This window comes from Lobosporangium transversale, assembly GCF_002105155.1.
Source record: "Lobosporangium transversale strain NRRL 3116 chromosome Unknown BCR41scaffold_50, whole genome shotgun sequence".
In the NCBI taxonomy this organism is placed as follows: domain Eukaryota; kingdom Fungi; phylum Mortierellomycota; class Mortierellomycetes; order Mortierellales; family Mortierellaceae; genus Lobosporangium; species Lobosporangium transversale.
The window spans coordinates 87,917-104,518 of NW_019029028.1; the positions used below are offsets into that span (position 1 = coordinate 87,917).

At 40.4% G+C, this 16,602-nt stretch overlaps 4 protein-coding genes across 4 annotated transcripts; 2 read left to right on the top strand and 2 right to left on the bottom strand.

Annotated features, from left to right (window-relative positions):
* Positions 1-139: 139 nt before the first annotated feature.
* Positions 140-969, bottom strand: BCR41DRAFT_312253 (SOH1-domain-containing protein; the record flags this gene model as incomplete). The annotated part of the gene is made up of 3 exons (XM_022021077.1): positions 140-542; positions 648-744; positions 873-969. 3 exons carry the CDS (start codon positions 967-969, stop codon positions 140-142), a joined length of 597 nt encoding a protein of 198 aa, XP_021877082.1.
* Positions 970-1,181: 212 nt separating this feature from the next.
* On the top strand, positions 1,182-4,257 carry BCR41DRAFT_400519 (hypothetical protein; the record flags this gene model as incomplete). The annotated part of the gene is made up of 8 exons (XM_022029147.1): positions 1,182-1,235; positions 1,329-2,015; positions 2,129-2,753; positions 2,843-3,045; positions 3,137-3,318; positions 3,414-3,628; positions 3,755-3,970; positions 4,070-4,257. The coding sequence occupies 8 exons, from the start codon at positions 1,182-1,184 to the stop codon at positions 4,255-4,257; spliced, it is 2,370 nt and encodes a 789-aa protein (XP_021877083.1).
* A 217-nt stretch (positions 4,258-4,474) lies between these two features.
* Positions 4,475-12,945, bottom strand: BCR41DRAFT_361707 (Ion transport protein-domain-containing protein). Its single transcript, XM_022025588.1, has 12 exons — positions 11,972-12,945; positions 11,416-11,559; positions 10,641-11,288; positions 10,349-10,553; positions 9,720-10,182; positions 9,378-9,628; positions 8,942-9,230; positions 6,803-8,834; positions 6,497-6,673; positions 6,058-6,382; positions 4,724-5,942; positions 4,475-4,630 (listed from the first exon to the last, which is right to left on the bottom strand). Exons 1-12 carry the CDS (start codon positions 12,811-12,813, stop codon positions 4,479-4,481), a joined length of 6,747 nt encoding a protein of 2,248 aa, XP_021877084.1. The 5' UTR covers positions 12,814-12,945; the 3' UTR covers positions 4,475-4,478.
* An 867-nt stretch (positions 12,946-13,812) lies between these two features.
* On the top strand, positions 13,813-15,430 carry BCR41DRAFT_361709 (protein-tyrosine phosphatase-like protein). The gene is made up of 2 exons (XM_022025589.1): positions 13,813-14,094; positions 14,445-15,430. The coding sequence occupies exons 1-2, from the start codon at positions 13,875-13,877 to the stop codon at positions 15,377-15,379; spliced, it is 1,155 nt and encodes a 384-aa protein (XP_021877085.1). The 5' UTR covers positions 13,813-13,874; the 3' UTR covers positions 15,380-15,430.
* Positions 15,431-16,602: the final 1,172 nt, after the last annotated feature.

Sequence of the window (16,602 nt, forward strand, 5' to 3'; positions counted from 1 at the left end):
AATGCTTTTCAATCCTAAATGACAGAAGGATATTTAAGAGAATAGAATATCAATAAAAATGTAGAAAAAAAAAAAAAGGGCACTTTATTTTTTATATTTATTACTATTTAGATAGACCAACGCCTGTACGCACACATTGCTATATTGAACTAGATCCATTTGGCCTTGCACCTGGTGTGGCCGCTGCTCCGGGTGTAGTTGCATTTGATCGCTGCTGATCGCTCGACCCGTCTGACGGCGCGGAACCTGTTATGTTTGTTTGCATCTGTGTCAGGCCATGTGATTGTACTTGTGGTTGTGGTTGTGGCTGACTCTGTGAAGGAGTTACTGGTCTGGCTACCACTGCATCTTGCTCATTTTTGATTTCCACAAGAGATCCATCAGGCATGATCTCCATCCTAACAACTTTATCCTGATTTCGCAAATACTGCCAATGATAGTATTGTCGTTCATGGACAAAAGTTGCCGTATCCTGTTTAGCAAGGTGGTCACGAAACGATTTATGTTGTAACAACGTCAGAAAGTGCAAGCAATGAGGATAACTATGAAAAATGAGGAAATAAAGTAACAATATAATAAAAAGGTTAATAGGATTTTCTCCGCATACACAAAGGACATCTCTTGCTCCGCTTGAACAATTTTTTTACATGATAAATTTGGCATATTCCGGCTTTCTAAAGTATTGGAGATAGTCAAGATAACGAGCAAATGAATCCTGATTGAAATACTGTTGCTGAGCCAGATCTACCAACAGCAATAATTATAAAAAAAATAAAAAATAAAAAAAATAAAGTAATGGTACATGTCAGGGTTGTATGCTTTTTTTTTTTTCTTAAAAGAAATGGAACTGAGACTGGACAAATTGAACATACGGTGCAAGTACCATGGGTTGGCCAGACATTGTACAAACTCGAGCTCAATCTGAAAGCGCTTTAATTGTTCATATTCATCCTCTGTTTGTAGCTCCATGCTACTTTTAGAAGTCGCTGGTGGTAATGATGATGCTGCTGTTTCTTGACTCATGTTCCTTGGTGGTGAAATAAGTATATAATTAATCGCGTTTTTTTAGACAGAAAGGGCGATTTTGCCACTAAACAGTCACCACAGCAACAGACTCGTACTTGAGACCCGAGCGAGTAACTTGAGGTGTTTGTATTGCTCATTCTTTCCACATTCATTCAATGTCTTTCAACAATACCTTCTTCAAAACAGGAACTCATCACATTCTTTGTAATGTATGTATTATTAGGTCTATCAATATGTCAACAATATAACATGTATTCTACGCAGCTGACACTGAACTTCTTCTTTATTTAAAATTGCACTAGATACCGAACCTCGATGCTACTGAGTTTCCATATCCTCGGGATTTTCAGGATAGTTGGGACACAGATCATGTCCGGTTACCATGTTCTTCGTATTCAGTAAGCCGTTGGAGCCAGATTGTTCAGAGCATGACTACGCCTATCCATAACTCAAAGGAACTAACAAGGCTAATGGACCAAATGAAAGAGGATAAAGATCTTGAAGGCTGGAACACTTTTGCTCTTGAGGCCTTCTTGGATCAGAAAGCGGATCGACCTACTGTTATAAAGGCTAGTGAGTCATCAGTTACTCAACAGCTTAACAAAGATAGGAGCCCCAGGCGTGACCTAATTTTCCTGTCCATGGATATAGATGAGAAGGGCAAAAGTGGCAACGTCGCCAATAAGAATGCTATGTCAGGACGAGCGCATGATTCAGATGATGACATAATTATGAATGAAAATAACTTTGAGGAAGAAGATAGTGTGTTTGATGAGGTTCAGGATGATGGCTATGATAATAACCATGACAATAGCGCAATCGAGATTGAGGAAGCAGATTTCCTATCTAAGAATGAACGCGAGCGATTTTTCAAGGTTATATTACCAAAAATGCAGGAGCTTGTTCTACGATTACCAGAGCTTATCAAGAAACCCATCCCATTATTGAAGCAGCAAGAGGATTTGGCTATCACTCTTAGCCAAGAGCAGGTAATAACAACAACAGTAATATATATATATAAAGACTCAAAATGGTAGCAGTAGCACATTTAGATCTACAGCAAACTGACGTTATTTTATTATTATTTGTTTGCTACGTACAGATTGCTTGCTTGCTAGCTAATGCGTTCTTCAACACATTTCCGTCACGGGTTATCCCGAATCGGCGATCATACACGCACCGCGAGCGCGAGCAGGTAGATAGACAAGGAGACAAAAACAGGGGAATGGAATCGATGAACAGACAGCCGTTTTCGGAGCATCATGAATCATGGATGCGTGCTGGGAACGGACCATCAAAGCGTTATAAGAATACAGAAGGAAGAACTCTAAACGGGAGACCGTGTGATCCATATGGATCTAAGTCGAATTTGGCGTCAAAACAAAGTGGGCCAAAAGTGAATCCACTCAAAAACTCAAAAGGACAAATGTCCTTGTTTGCATATTTCGGAAGAGTGGATCCTCAAGCATCAGCAACAGAGCTGAAACCAGCATCTCCACGAGAATCCACAATCTCGTCGATTAGCCCCGAGAACGTAGATAAAACCCTGAATGAAACCAACAAGCACTATGAACATTTGAGCGATAAAAAAGAATCGTTACCCCGATACCCATCCATCAACTTTTGGAGCCTTTTCAACTCCAATGAGATAGGACGTGCCTGCACGCCTATGAATGCTGCCAAACTGCGATGTATTATCCACTACTTTGATCGCGTTACAACAGAAAGTATGTGACGTGTACAAAAGCGTATTTTACTTGAAGATTGCTATGCTTATACGCGGACTGTATACTCATAAATATAATCGATATTGTAGTGCCCCAAGGAACAGTAACATTCCATCGGCAAGTTCTGGAGTCACCAATCACTCTGAATGAAGCAGAACGTGTCAGCAGTGAGGCATTCTCCTATGTCCAAGTTCATGTTGATGTCGATAACCCACTGGAGGATGAGGCACCAAGCGGTGCGCTTCAGTTGGATTTTGCTAACAAGGTCATTGGAGGCGGTGTTTTGGGATATGTAAGTTTGTTGATATCTTAACATGATAAACCCCTCTTTTTTTTTTTTTTTTTTTTTTTTTTCATCTCTCTTTCCTTTCAAATTAATATAGGGCGCAGTTCAAGAAGAAATTAGATTCTTGATTTGCCCCGAGCTAATCACCTCGCGACTCTTCACATTGCAATTACAAGATAACGAGGCAGTATTGATCAAAGGTGCAGAGCGTTACTCAAACTATAATGGATACGCCAGCACATTCACTTGGCATTCTGATTTTGTCGATACAACCCCTAGGTAGGATACACCAGCTCAAATAATACTCTTTTGTTTCTATAGCGCCACATATTATGAATGCTTCATACTAATTTGAGAATTATTAAAATGGTTAGGGATCGATTGGGTCGTCGAAAGACTGAGATTTGCGCCATTGATGCGCTTCCCTTCAAATCAAAAGAATTGAGGCTGCGCCAATTCTCAAGACGCAATATCTTGCGAGAGGTCAACAAGGCCATAGTAGGATTCCGAAGATCAGCCATTACAGCCTCTGAATGGGGTCTTTGCCGTGCAGAAAGTCCTATGGCTAAGAATCCGCCGATCGCCACTGGTAAAGTGCATTCTATTCTATTCTATTGTTTTTTTTTTTTTTTTTTTTTTTTTTATATAAAAAAAACTATGAGCTGATATGTTCTTATGAATTTTATTCCGCGCGACTCATTGATTCAAACTATAGGCAACTGGGGCTGTGGGGCATTTGGTGGCCACTTACAGCTCAAGTTTCTGATTCAATTGATTGCGGCATCTGTGTGCGGAGGGTATTCGAGGGATGATGAAGACTTGCCGATGGGGAGGGACATTGTATACTACACGTATGGCCTCGACGATCTCGCCAAAGAAATCAAAACTTTTATGTCAAAGCTTCTCTCCAATCCTCAAGCAATCGAGCCATGTAGGTCTAAATGCTCTGTTTTGTTATTGGTATTGCCTTGAATTTGAGTTTGTCTTTTATGTATACTTATAAACTTATGGTTTACCATCCATCTCGTAGCGGTGATCTTGGATGTTATCCTACAATATCCAATAAGATCCAGTCGCGGATATATTGTTGGGCTACGCGACCAGAGTTTGCTAGATTATGTGAGCGTTGCACTCGGATTTTCGTCAGAATCATCCTATTGTGCCTTTGAATCATCCATGCCAACAATGTCCTCAATCTCGTCATTTGAGTTTTCCTAAAAGGCTATTAGGGCGTCGCAATAAATAATATAACTGCCAGCATATCTTTTTTTATGTTTATTTCTTAATGTAAAATCGATAATATTATTAAATGCCAAATGCAAATGAAGGGGAGGTTGTTTAGAGAGGAGAAAGAATTGGATGGATGCATAATAAATAAATTGATAAAAAAAAAAAAAAAGTTTCTAGATACATCAAAAATTCAATAAATAAATCCCTTCTCAGAGGTAATCTCGACCAAGGACGTCATTTCTTGGTAGATCAGCGCTCGCTGATAAATGTTCAAAATCATTCAGCGACAGGTTCTGGGTTGCTTCGAGTCCCGTATCCTCTATGCCATTATCCATTGATAGTTCATTGTTTGATATGAATGCTAGATAAAATATATATGTATACGTATTAGAAGCATATTTCTTTTTGATGGAACAAAACTAATAAAAAAAAATTAAAGGAAAGATCAACTTACAACGCCATTCAGATCGCAGGCCATCGATCAGGGCACCAGCCTGTTCAGGATTGATGGTATCATCAAATTCGACTGCAGACTTGTCTCCACCGCTCCCACCGCTCACGAATGATGCACCAGTACCAGACCCCACGCCCGCAGCACCTGAAGAACTTTGAGCATCATCTGTACAGATACGAACACGCTTTTGATCCGAAGAAGAAGTTCCTCCTCTTCCTTCTTGCTCTTGTACAGATCCTGAGGATCCAGCATGACGAGAGGCTGATGTAGTGCCAGCACTAGCACTAGCACTAGCACTAACGCCACTAGATGAATAGTGCGGTCTCCCTTCATCATCTCCCTCCTGGGAATCATCGATCCTTGATCGAATCTTCTTTACTGCATTAAAATGTTTCAAGAACCGTCGCCTCAATATAATCCTCAGTAAAGTGCTCTTGACGGTGATCACGTTGATGCGTGCATGAATCCGATCCATCTTTTGTCGATGTCGGAGCATATCACCAATCGAAAGACATTGATCATCCTCAATCAACTTGTAGTGAGCCAAAATATGAAGCATCTTTTGGAACGAGATACCCTTTTCAGGCTCAGCTTCACCTCTCTCACCACCAATTTCCTCCATTTCATAATCTCGATGAGCAGTGACAGCAGCAGTGGTGGTTGCGGTGCTAGATGGCTCTCCCACTCCATCACTACCGCCCGATGAAGGAGACCTCCTCCAACGAGAGAAAAAGCTCTTCTTTTTTCGAGTTTCGGATCCAGGGATGGGCTCCATCGACATCAGGGCTTCAACGTACAAAAAGTTATATAGCCTCCGCCGTCTTCGGACATCGGCCCTATCCAAGTTTGCAATCGCAGAGTTGAATGCTGCAAGGTTATAATCTTGTTCGAGCTTGTAAGCTAAATTGGGATGGTTAGATTGATGGTAAGGCTGAGGTGGTGATGATAATGGTGAAGATATGGGGACGGAAATTGGGCCACTGAGAGGTTTCTTGCCGTTTTTCTCATCATCCCAATTGAAATGAGTGGATCGGCGGTTCGTCTGGTTCAACATCAGGACCTTTCGAGGAGAGTTAGGGCCAGCGGCCGCAGCGTTCTTTTCCAAATCGCGTGCTGACAACTTGACGAAATTAGGCTTTACGGTCTCGAGTTTTGATTGGAGCTTAATGATTGAGTGCTCTTCATTGTAGATGCGCATATCGAATACACCTCGTAGTTTCTATCAAGCCCAATAAAGATAAAACCAAAACAAGATTAGATATATTAAGGAGGAAAAGTCGTTTTTCTGCTCAGATTTTTTTTTTTTTTTTTTTTTTTTTTTTTGAAACACTTACACTTAAGAACATAGCCAGATCCTTTGCACGAATATACCCTGTATGCTCAGTGTCTACTTCAGACCAAACACGTTTAAAACCACGAATCTCTTCACGATTGATGAGTGAGAATCCGGGCGCAATCTGATAAACGTACGAAAAGTTATGCATCACTACAACGATGAACATGTTGGTGAAGATATACATCGAAATAATATTGAAGGAGATGAAGAGTGTGTACGACCAAGGTGTCGATCCACAATCCGAGAGAAGGTAGTTCTCTGGCTTATTCACACAGCTTGGTTTCTCGACCGCAAAATCATGCATCAGGTCGTTCCATCCTTCACTATACATCAGGATAAATAAAAAAAAGGAGGCCCATTGTCAATTCAAGCATTCAGGTAGGAAAAAAAAAAAAGAAAAAAAAAATAGACCGCAAAGAATAAAATAATTATTTTACCCTGTTGACATTCTAGCCATCATCAGAAGCGACGTGCCAATATTTCTGAAATTGACATGCTCTGAACCATTCGAGCCATACGAAGTCAAACCAAAAATCTCGACAAACATGATGCCATAAACCGCAAACACCACGAGCCACACCCCCAACAAACTTGAGATTGAACCAATACTTGCACTAAACATAGATCAAGTTGAAAACGAAGGAAAAAAAAAAAGTTAATCTGTGCAATTAGATACAAACACCCGTTTTCATTTCCTTTTTTTCCTTTCTTTTCAAGTAACAAAAACAACCAAAGAGCTTTACGCCATAGTCGTAAATAGCTGATTCAAGCTATCGCTCTGCGGCACCAATCGGAAAAGGATTGCAGTCAATAACAGTTTCTGTGTTTGGACCAAAGGTTGCCAGGTGGCCCCACTGATTCGCACCACCGTGATCAGCAAGGCAAGGATTGAGACTGTACTGTTATAAATATTCCATTTGTTCTTTCTGAATGCACTCCAACCCAGTCCACAGATTTTGACAAAGATTTCAATCATATAAATTGAAAGCAGAGCTAAAAAGATCCAATTCTTGAGCCCTTCCCAATCGCCTGAATTCACATGTTCTGTAGCCAGCAAGATGCCATTCAAAACCGTTATAACTGCAATCAATCGAGGGAACCATCCTTTCTTGGGCGCCACCAACCGAAAACAGAATGCCTTAATCGGATTGGCTGGCGGGTCCCTTTTAGCCTTCTTCATCTTGATACTTCCAAGCAACTTTTTCAAGTCCATCCATCGACGTTGATTCGCTGTCATGAACGCTGTTCCTGTTCGTTTTGTGTAGTTCTCAATTACAATAGCTACAAACAGTGATGTCACGAAATAGCCTCCTGAAAGGTTGAACAATACAAAGAAAATACCATTGTATCGAGAATAATCCTGACTTGGCTGCATTCCTAGCCCAACAATATTCCTTGCAGTTTCCATCACACCACTCCATCCTTCCTGTGACACAATTTCAAGTAAGATCAAGAAGGATGCTCCAAAGTTATCAAAGCTGTAGACCTCGGGGTTGGACCAGACTCGAGGTTTTAAAAGTTTGGTATGTGGATCCAAGAACGTGCCCACACAATCATTCATCGTCCGGATATCGTCACTGGTATCATTGCAAGAGTAGAACAAGCCAGAAAACATGCGCATCCCGTAGATTGCAAATGGCACTATCAATGACATGGAAAGCAAAGTGGCATTGAACAGTTGAGGGAATCCGGCGACTAACACAGCATGGAATGTGCCCTTAATATAAGCCGATTGGTTGATTAGACGGAGTGCACGCAATGCCTTCAACGATCGGAAGAATCGAGATGAACCCTGAGAATTAGTCAAGTTGGCAACTAGAGGCGCATAAAATGAGAGGAGGACAAAGAAATCGATTTTGTTCCATAGAGTCTTCATATAAGCATCTGGTGGGAATATGAATCCATCTGCAATGATCCGGATCAAGAACTCGACAGTAAAGATGGCTGGGAAGACAAAATCCGAAATAGGAACCACCACAGATTGTTGCTCGGGTGGTAATTCCGCCTGATGGAATCGCCAAGCGGGGGTCGTGATCACTGCTACAGCAACACAAGCCAAAATTGCCAAAGTGATGAAAAGGTTGAATGGTCGACTCAACATCACATTTTCATGCGCACCCTCAATACGATATCCTCGACCAGGCGTCACAATTCGTTGAAGGAATCGTCTAAACTTGTTCTCCGGTCCAAAGATCAGTAAAGAGCGATGACGAAGAGCTTCTGTGGAGAATGATTTTTGCTTTTTGATTGTTGTCGCCTGTGGAACTGCTGGTGCTTCTTGGCCATTATCATCCACATTGGCGTAGCCTGGAACTCGAGCAGAATAGAGTTGTCTAAATTGTTCAGTGTTATCGATTTCATCCTGATTCAATGGGCCATATCGTGGAGCAAACCCAAAGTCCACACTCTTTAGACTAGATGCACGACGATGATGATGACGATGTTGAAAATGCTGAGCCTTTTTCTTAGGATGATTTGATTCCAACAATGGGTCCTTTTCGTATCCATGAAACAGTTCATTATCCCCCAATAGAAACTGGCGCGCAAGTCCTTTGCGCATCCTGATGATCCATCCTGATTGCATACCATCCACGCCAATTGACTTTGGGTAAGGCTTAAGATACTTTGTGAGGTAAATGACAAATTTTCTCTCTTCTTCCCTTGAGTATCCGGATCTAGCCGCAAAATCCAAGATCTGCTGTGCATGTTTCGCTACCTCTGCTTCGCCTTCAAAATTCTCCATGATAATGGCAATTAGCATGTTCACCAGTACGACTAGTGATGAAGAAAAAAAAAAAAAAAAACACAATTCCATATTAGCCACATCAAAAAAATTACCAAAATAGAGAAGAATAATAGAAGAGTATGGATGAACGTCTTACAGTTAGCAAAGCTATAGAAAGCAATGATAAATACTGTGGCAATGAAGACTTGGCCGTATAGGATCTCCGCAGACATGACGCTGTATAAGATTTCTGTCCAATTCTCTCCTGAGAATAACTGGTACATCCCAAGATAGCTGACATAAAAATCTGAAAAGTTCATGCTCGTGGATGTAGGATTGATGATCTCTCGGAACAAGATTCCTGCCATGACTGAGACAACTCCCAAGAATAATGCGATGAAGAAGATCAAGTTCAGTAGTCCAATCCAGCTACCGACCACTCGTTGCTGTAGGTATATAGTTAATAAAAGAAAAAAGAAAAAAGAAAAAAAAAATCAATATTGAGTATTGCATACGATACAACAGCGTGCAATTAAGAGGACCGATTTACAATGTAAAAGAAAGCTTTTCTGTAATAAGAGCTTATGACTTACAATAAGAGATTTAAGACGCTCAACATAGATAATGGGTCTGTATATCCTAAATACTTGGAATACTGTAAGATAGACGTAAGCACGACTATTATGGATGGGTGGAATCTGGATGATCATAGTCACCACAGCTAGGAATAAGTCCACTTGATTTTTCTTGCTCTTGAAAAACTCTTTGGGCACAGGAAGGAATACCAGGAAACGGAACAAAATTTCTAATGCAAACCCAATAGTAAACCAGAATTCGATCCGCTCTACAAGGAAAAGTAAAATAAAATAAAAATAAAATAAACAACCATTATTTTCCCTTCATCACTATGCCTGATCAAGAGAAAGATGGTTTACCATATCGCTGGGCTTTTTCATACGAGTCATTATACCGTGGCATACACTGGAATACCAGATCAACCACGACAGCCGCGACCCAGATAAACTCTGTACCAGCTATCCAATGCTTCCGACGACTGAACAGGTTATTAGCACTGTATGTAAAGTTGTTTACACTCTCACTCAGGATCTCATTCTTATTATCGTAACTGTCCTCGGATTTGAATGCTGAATTGTTTGCAGAGTCATCACGAATCTTAGCAAACATCTCATTGATCACCGCCACGAAAAGATTGAGGATCCAAAAGTTCATTACCAAGACAACCAATACAAAGTAAATGGAGGACCAGCCGTACTCCGCATCCATGATTCTGTACATCATATCCGTCCATGTTTGCCCAGTCATCAGAATGTAGACCGGAACCATTGCGGAATAAATAGTATCAAATGACACTGTTTTGTGGTAATTCTCTCCAGTGTCCTTTTTTTTTTTTTAAAAAAAAAAAAAAAAAAAAAAAAAAAATTAGAGAGAAAGGAATTGAAAAGAGAATTGGATACGCGTGAGCAACCAAATTATGACACTCTAGAAAAAAAAGATTAAAATGTCTTTAGATCAGTTAATCAGGTTGCAAGACTAGGGTATTTACCTTGCAGATGTATCCATGTGAACAGATGTTTCCTTTCGGAAGAGTTGGACTTGAGACATTATTGAGAGTGATGTACGGCTCTATTGCTAAAGGATTCGATTCACTATAATGGCCTCCACAGAATTGATCCAAAACGTCTGTCTCGTTCGTTGCAGATACACAGCGTCGCGAAAATGATCCTTTGAACGCTTGGACTCCAATAATACTATTATAATAATGTGCATATGTACTGTTAGGCGCCTCGGACAAAATACTTATAACTTTTTTTTTTTTTTTTTTTTTTTTTTTTTACCTGAAGATAATGAAAAAGAATGCGATGAAGAGCACAACATTAACCAAAAGAGGCGCACTCTTCTTTAAGGAATGAAGAATAGTAGATGATCCAGATGTGATATTCAATAAACGAAGTGTTCGCATCGCAGCAATAGTCTTGAAAAAGTAGACATCGTGAACACCAGAGAGCATGAGGGTGAAATCAATCCAGTAACAGATAACAGCAACCATGTCAATCCGATTAAATGTATGTCTGAGGAATGGAATCTGTTTTTTTACAACCACAAACTGAGGTCTGTAAGCGATCAGTGGGTCTAGATAGGTTGGAATGTATTGAGTCATCGTTGTCTGACGTCCAACCGCAAAATCAATAATCGTTGTCGCTCTCCCTCCCGGTCTGTCTTGTATAGGAGAAAGCATCGATGACTGCTCTGTCTGTCTAAATGTAGGTGCTGAGGTGATCCCTATTATTGGATTCTGTCCTGATCCTTTCGCTTGTGCCTGTGCCTGTGCTAATGCCATCGTCCTCTCTTTTCGGAGAATGGTGGGGTTGGTGTCATGTAGGTTATCTGTCCTTGGCTTCTTGCCTAAAAGCTTCCGAACCTTTTCTCCATCCTTAGGGTATAATACCAACCCATTAACAATGATCCTTGCTCCGATCTCAAGGCTAAAAAAGTTTTGAACACATAAAATTCGGTCAAGCCCTCATTTCTTTTCCTTTTTCGTTTTCTTTTTTTTTTTTTTCTTCCCTTTCCTATCAATACTCTTTTTTGTTTAAGTATATAGAGCCTTACGTATACAGAACAAATATTATAAAGAGTCCATAATCAGTCCAATGTGCCCCCCAAACAGTATCCTGTCCTACTGGCGATGAGACTGTGACAATCAGAAAAACTAAATTCAGGATTAGGAGTAAAAGTAGGAACAATTCTACCCATCTAATTTTCAAAAAAAAAAAAAAAAAAAAAAAAAAAGAGAGAGAGAGAGATAAATAATGTTAGCTTTATAAAAGGGATATAATAGAAGTCCAAAACAGAAGCTCATCTCACTCCATGACTCGTCTACATAATCAATCCTCGGATGCACGATCCATATTTGGTGTTTCCAGTATTGTCCAAGCACAGCCCTTTGGCCTTTCATGATGCTCATTAAAAAGGAAAAAAAAATTGTCTAGCTGCAACATCCTGCATTTGCCTTTTGAAATCCCCAAATTATTTGATCTTTTTTTTCTGTGGCTGTGTCAATTGATTTAATTAAGATGAGACAAGGTCTCTTCATATCCAGGTCAAGTTGAGAGATCTTGGCGATAAACGACAATCACATAAAACAGATATAAAAAAGAGGACTCACATTTGATTCAGGAATTTGTTCAACTTTTTACGAAATGCATTATCGGGTCCAAAAATGAAGAGTGATTTGCCCTCGAGTGTCGGATCGATCGGCGGAACCTCATCAGGCAATGGTTGAGCATAGGCTACTTCAGGCAATGGTTGAGCATAGGCTACTTCAGGCAATGGAGAGAGTGAAGTCCTTGATTTCCTGGCATCATTCTGTTGTAAATTATCCGAGCTCACTCGTGCGTCTAAACCTTGTCTTTGGTCCTGGTCAAGACCAAGATTATAATCCTGTGAAGAGTATTGTTGCTGCTGTTGCTGTAAATCATCTGTGGATCGTCTTATGAATATTGTAGGTATTTCAGGTACAGAGGGTTGCTGGTCCCTTGAAGATATAGAACTGTTGATGACTCGGGTGGAGGCTCTTCCCAGGACCTGTTTCATGGAGGCGAGACGTGACCCAGGTTTAGAAGATGTGGATCGAGAAGATTTGTTGTTGGCGAGAGAAGGATTGTTGTGGAAGCCTCTATGGCGCCGGGGTGAGTTTCCTAGTGGCTGAAGATGGACGTTAGACGAAGGATCACCCCCAGTCAAAAGATCTTCTTGTGAATCCTGTAAGGAAGGAGACATAGATGAGCGTGCCATATTTGCTGTGAGTCCTGTGCGGTCGTTAACAGGATTCAGCTCAAAATCGTTTTGGATAGAGCGATCTGAAACCATCCTAGTCAAACTAGTCCAAGCATTGGATCTAGATTGGGGGTTAGAGACTTGTGGCGAAAGCCCTTCAGAGGAAGAATCATTAGTTGTGTTGCTAGCATTCCTGAGAGTTTGGTACCCCTGTCCGCGACCTAGTGCCATGAGAAAGGAAGAGGGTGAGTAGGGTTGGATGATATATTTCCAGAGCTAGTCAAACAATTGACAATGAGTATGAGCTGGGAGGAGAAGGAAAGGAAGCGAGACAAACACGGGGGGTTTTTTTTTCCTTTTTTTTTTTTTTTTTTTTTTTGGAGATAGAGTAAGAGAAGGAGGAAATGACTAAGAATGTCTGCAATGAGAGCGAGAATGAATGAATGAATGAATGAATGTGAATGAATGTGAATGAATGAATGTGAATGAATGAATGAATGAGAACGGATTAAGGAAAAAGAAAAGGTTTATTGAATCCAAGCGTCACCGGGGAAGTTTGACTTTAAAAAGAAAAGTTGTTTTTCAGTTCAAAGGACATTTCCCATTGATTGGGTTTGTGTTGAAACGAGAAAAGAAAAAAAATGTGGGCTGTGTTCGGCTTTGCTTTATTATGCCTAGCGGATCAACGTTTTTTTGAGTTGCTGCGTTATTTGTTACTCTATACCTGAAGAGTGAGCATCAGATGTTCCACCAGCTGGACCCTGCTCTATTGAATCGTTCGCAACCACAGTGATACTTGGTTCTGACAAGGGTATAGAAGACGATTCTGTTTCTTCTTCAGAGAGCGGTGACAATGCAATTGACACATCAGATGGCTGCTGCATGATTTAATTACAAGTAAATGTGAATGATGTATTGTGTATAATGATGTATATGATATTCAAAAGCATACACACGACATTTGATTCAATGCGTTTATGATGACATTAAAAAAAGAAAAGAAAATAAAAATGATTCAGAAGAAGGAATAGAGAATAAGAAAAAAAAAAAAAAAAAAAAGTCGATGTAATACCCTCACGCTCAAACCATCGACAAGCTTATTGCAAGGAAGGTATATGAATACCCCTGGTTTCTGGTTTAGTTGATGTATATAATTAGAGCAATTAGCCACTTATATAAAATGTATACATACGGATATTATGCGATACTAGAAAAAATTAAAATTGGTCTATGATTTCTTTTTATTCCAATCATTTTTGATCATCACCTCAGCTCCATTAGATTATTAAAACATGTCATTCTCACGCTCATCCACATCTGCCTCGTCTGCAACCGCTAGATTACCAGGATTCCTTCGACCAGAGAATGCATCAAGCCGCGTAGAGGCTCATAACAAATTATTTAGCCAACTTAATCAGTTGGAAGCTTCACGCTTACAAGCGGGCCGTGTCCAGAATTCTCCCTTCACTACAGCTCATGCTCTCCTCCCTTCCACTCGAGACTTGAATCGATGTAAGTCACTTTCCTTTTTTTTCGATTTAGGCTTTCTACCGTCTAGCCGCCTCTTCTGGGCTGTTGTTTAGTCCCACTTGACAACATATTGGCAGTGACAGTGGGAAAATAGAGAGTTGTGAGGACGGTCAATAAGGGAAGGAGAGAAGGGAAAGAGAACAGGGAAAGAAGGGCGAGCTGATTCCCCATTATAATAGACGCGACGAGTGTGGGTTGCTGTCATCTCATGCATAAAAATGAAGCGTTGCATCCATACCACCTCAGGCTCAACTAACGATGTGAGCAAAGAAGAACTGTAATATTAACTCGGCTCATGTCATTCATGTCATTTTACTACGTTTCAATACAAGATGCTGATATTCTCCCTTACAAGCATACACAGGTCGTTGTAGGTACATCTACTGTATCTACCGATGTCACTACTGCTGCTACCTCACAGCAGCCTACGCAGACATACATTAATGCCAATCGCATTTCAGCACCATTGACTTTACAATCCAGTCTGCCCAAGGATTTCCCTGGATATATTGCAACACAGGCGCCTTTACCTCATACACAAGCTCGTTTTTGGAGAATGGTCTATGAGCAAAACGTGCATGTTATTGTCTGTCTGACTGCAGTGTCTCCCGTCAGGGTAATGCGGTCTATGAAAGCAGAACAGTATTGGCCACAGCCGGGATGGACGGATCCATTCTTTTTAGACCTTCATGTAAAAAATTTGGATGCTACAGATCAACAGGACGTAGTAGTCTATCGTCACTTTGAAGTATGGAATCCTCAGCTTGACCCAGCAACCGCTCCAAAGCGTCAAGTCTTGCTGGTTCACTACCAAGGATGGCCTGACCATGGAGTGCCTGAAGATACAAAAGATTTGAGGGATATCTTGTACAGCATCCGAGCATGGAAAGCAGAGCAACAGTCACTAGATCCAAGCAAGAAGAAAGACTTTGGCCCCATAGTCGTGAATTGTAGTGCAGGTTGTGGTCGAACAGGCACGTTCTGTGTTGTCGACACTGCTTTGTCAGTATTAGAATATATCGGGTATCCATACTTGAGGGCTTTGTCCAGCAACTCTAACATGAATACAACAGTAAAAGGTATTGACCAGGCGCAGTCACTGGAGCTTCAGGAACAGAAGGCATTAAACGGGGTGTATGACTGGCATAGTGATAGAGATATCATTTATGAGATACTTAGTTCATTTAGACAGGATCGTATGCTGATGGTCCAGACTGCTACACAGTACAGCTTCTGCTATCAGGTCATAAGGGATTTATGTCAATAGCGTTGTCATCATGTAAAATGCCCTGAAAGAATATAAAAAACTTATTTCACCATTCAATGGGTAACTCTGTAATCATATCCAGTAGAAAATGTATGCCATATTGATTAAATGCGTCATCTCATAGTTCTGAAGGCTCTTATAACAAAAAAAAAAAAAAAAAAAAAAAAAAAAAAGGTAAAGTTCTATAGATGATTCATGCACTGGGTTGACCATGAATTCTCCAGTAAAGATTATCCATAAAAGACAAATCGAGCAATCGGGACAATTTTATGTATATATAATACCATCCTTTACATGTATGCAAAGCTTTTTTTTTACTTCGCCATCGTCAGGGTAATACACAATAAAATAAACTTTTAGTAATGTGGTTCCTAGCCCTCTCGTCTCCCACGCTAGGCTGAGGACAAATAGGGTTTTCCTCAGAACATAAAATCATTTTCTCCGCGGAGGAGGGAATTTTTTTCTTTCCGGCTATCAGCCTCGCATTGCAGGCAGGACGATAAGGAGAGAACGAACTACCTAATGCTTGGTGATGTTATGGCTAATCCTAATGCGGATGCAAGAAAGAAATCCCTCGAATAGTAAATGTAGAGAAAAAAAAATTATACGATCTATCTACAGTCTTCTCTTACTTGCACATGTATTTATAAAACATCCTATCTTTGATTAATGTGGAATGCGTTCCCATAGAAGTTGTTTCATTTCAATCGGCAGAATGAACTATGTGGGTCGCGTTTCGCCATATTCTCCATGGAGAAAAAAAGGGTGAAAAAGTTTCTTTTGGTTAACACTCACTGACTTGGCGGGATTGTTTGTGTCACTGACCATGTTCTATCCCGTCCATTTGCTTCGCTGGACACAATCCCATTGGGGCAAATTGTGGAAACAGCCAGGCATTTTACTTGGGGACGGACTTCTTCTGACAAAACGGCACAATGTCTTTAAAAAAGAAAAAAGTGTTCATACATACAACCATCTTATTAATTATTAATATTAACACGCGATATGTGGAGGGCTAAGGCAAAAAGTGTATGGTGTTCGTTCAAATGACTTGATCTCACTACGCAACAACGCATGGACATCCAATTGAAATCTCTTCTCCTCTTTCTCTTCCCCTTTCCTGTCTCTTTCAGATCAGCATAATTGGCTTGCTTAAAAGTAGAGGTTATAAACAATGAATAGCATAGCATTCTTTTTTCCCATAAAAACAAATAATAGGCATC

Bases quoted from the DNA above. Each gene is read 5' to 3' on its own strand.
- BCR41DRAFT_361707 (XM_022025588.1), bottom strand. From the start codon at position 12,813: ATGGCACTAGGTCGCGGACAGGGGTACCAAACTCTCAGGAATGCTAGC. The intron at 9,629-9,719 runs GTAAACCATCTT...TTTTCCTTGTAG, and splicing joins TGAAAAAGCCCAGCGATATG to AGCGGATCGAATTCTGGTTT. The intron at 9,231-9,377 runs GTAAGTCATAAG...ATATACCTACAG, and splicing joins AGCGTCTTAAATCTCTTATT to CAACGAGTGGTCGGTAGCTG.
- BCR41DRAFT_361709 (XM_022025589.1), top strand. From the start codon at position 13,875: ATGTCATTCTCACGCTCATCCACATCTGCCTCGTCTGCAACCGCTAGA. The intron at 14,095-14,444 runs GTAAGTCACTTT...TTTCAATACAAG, and splicing joins CACTCGAGACTTGAATCGAT to ATGCTGATATTCTCCCTTAC.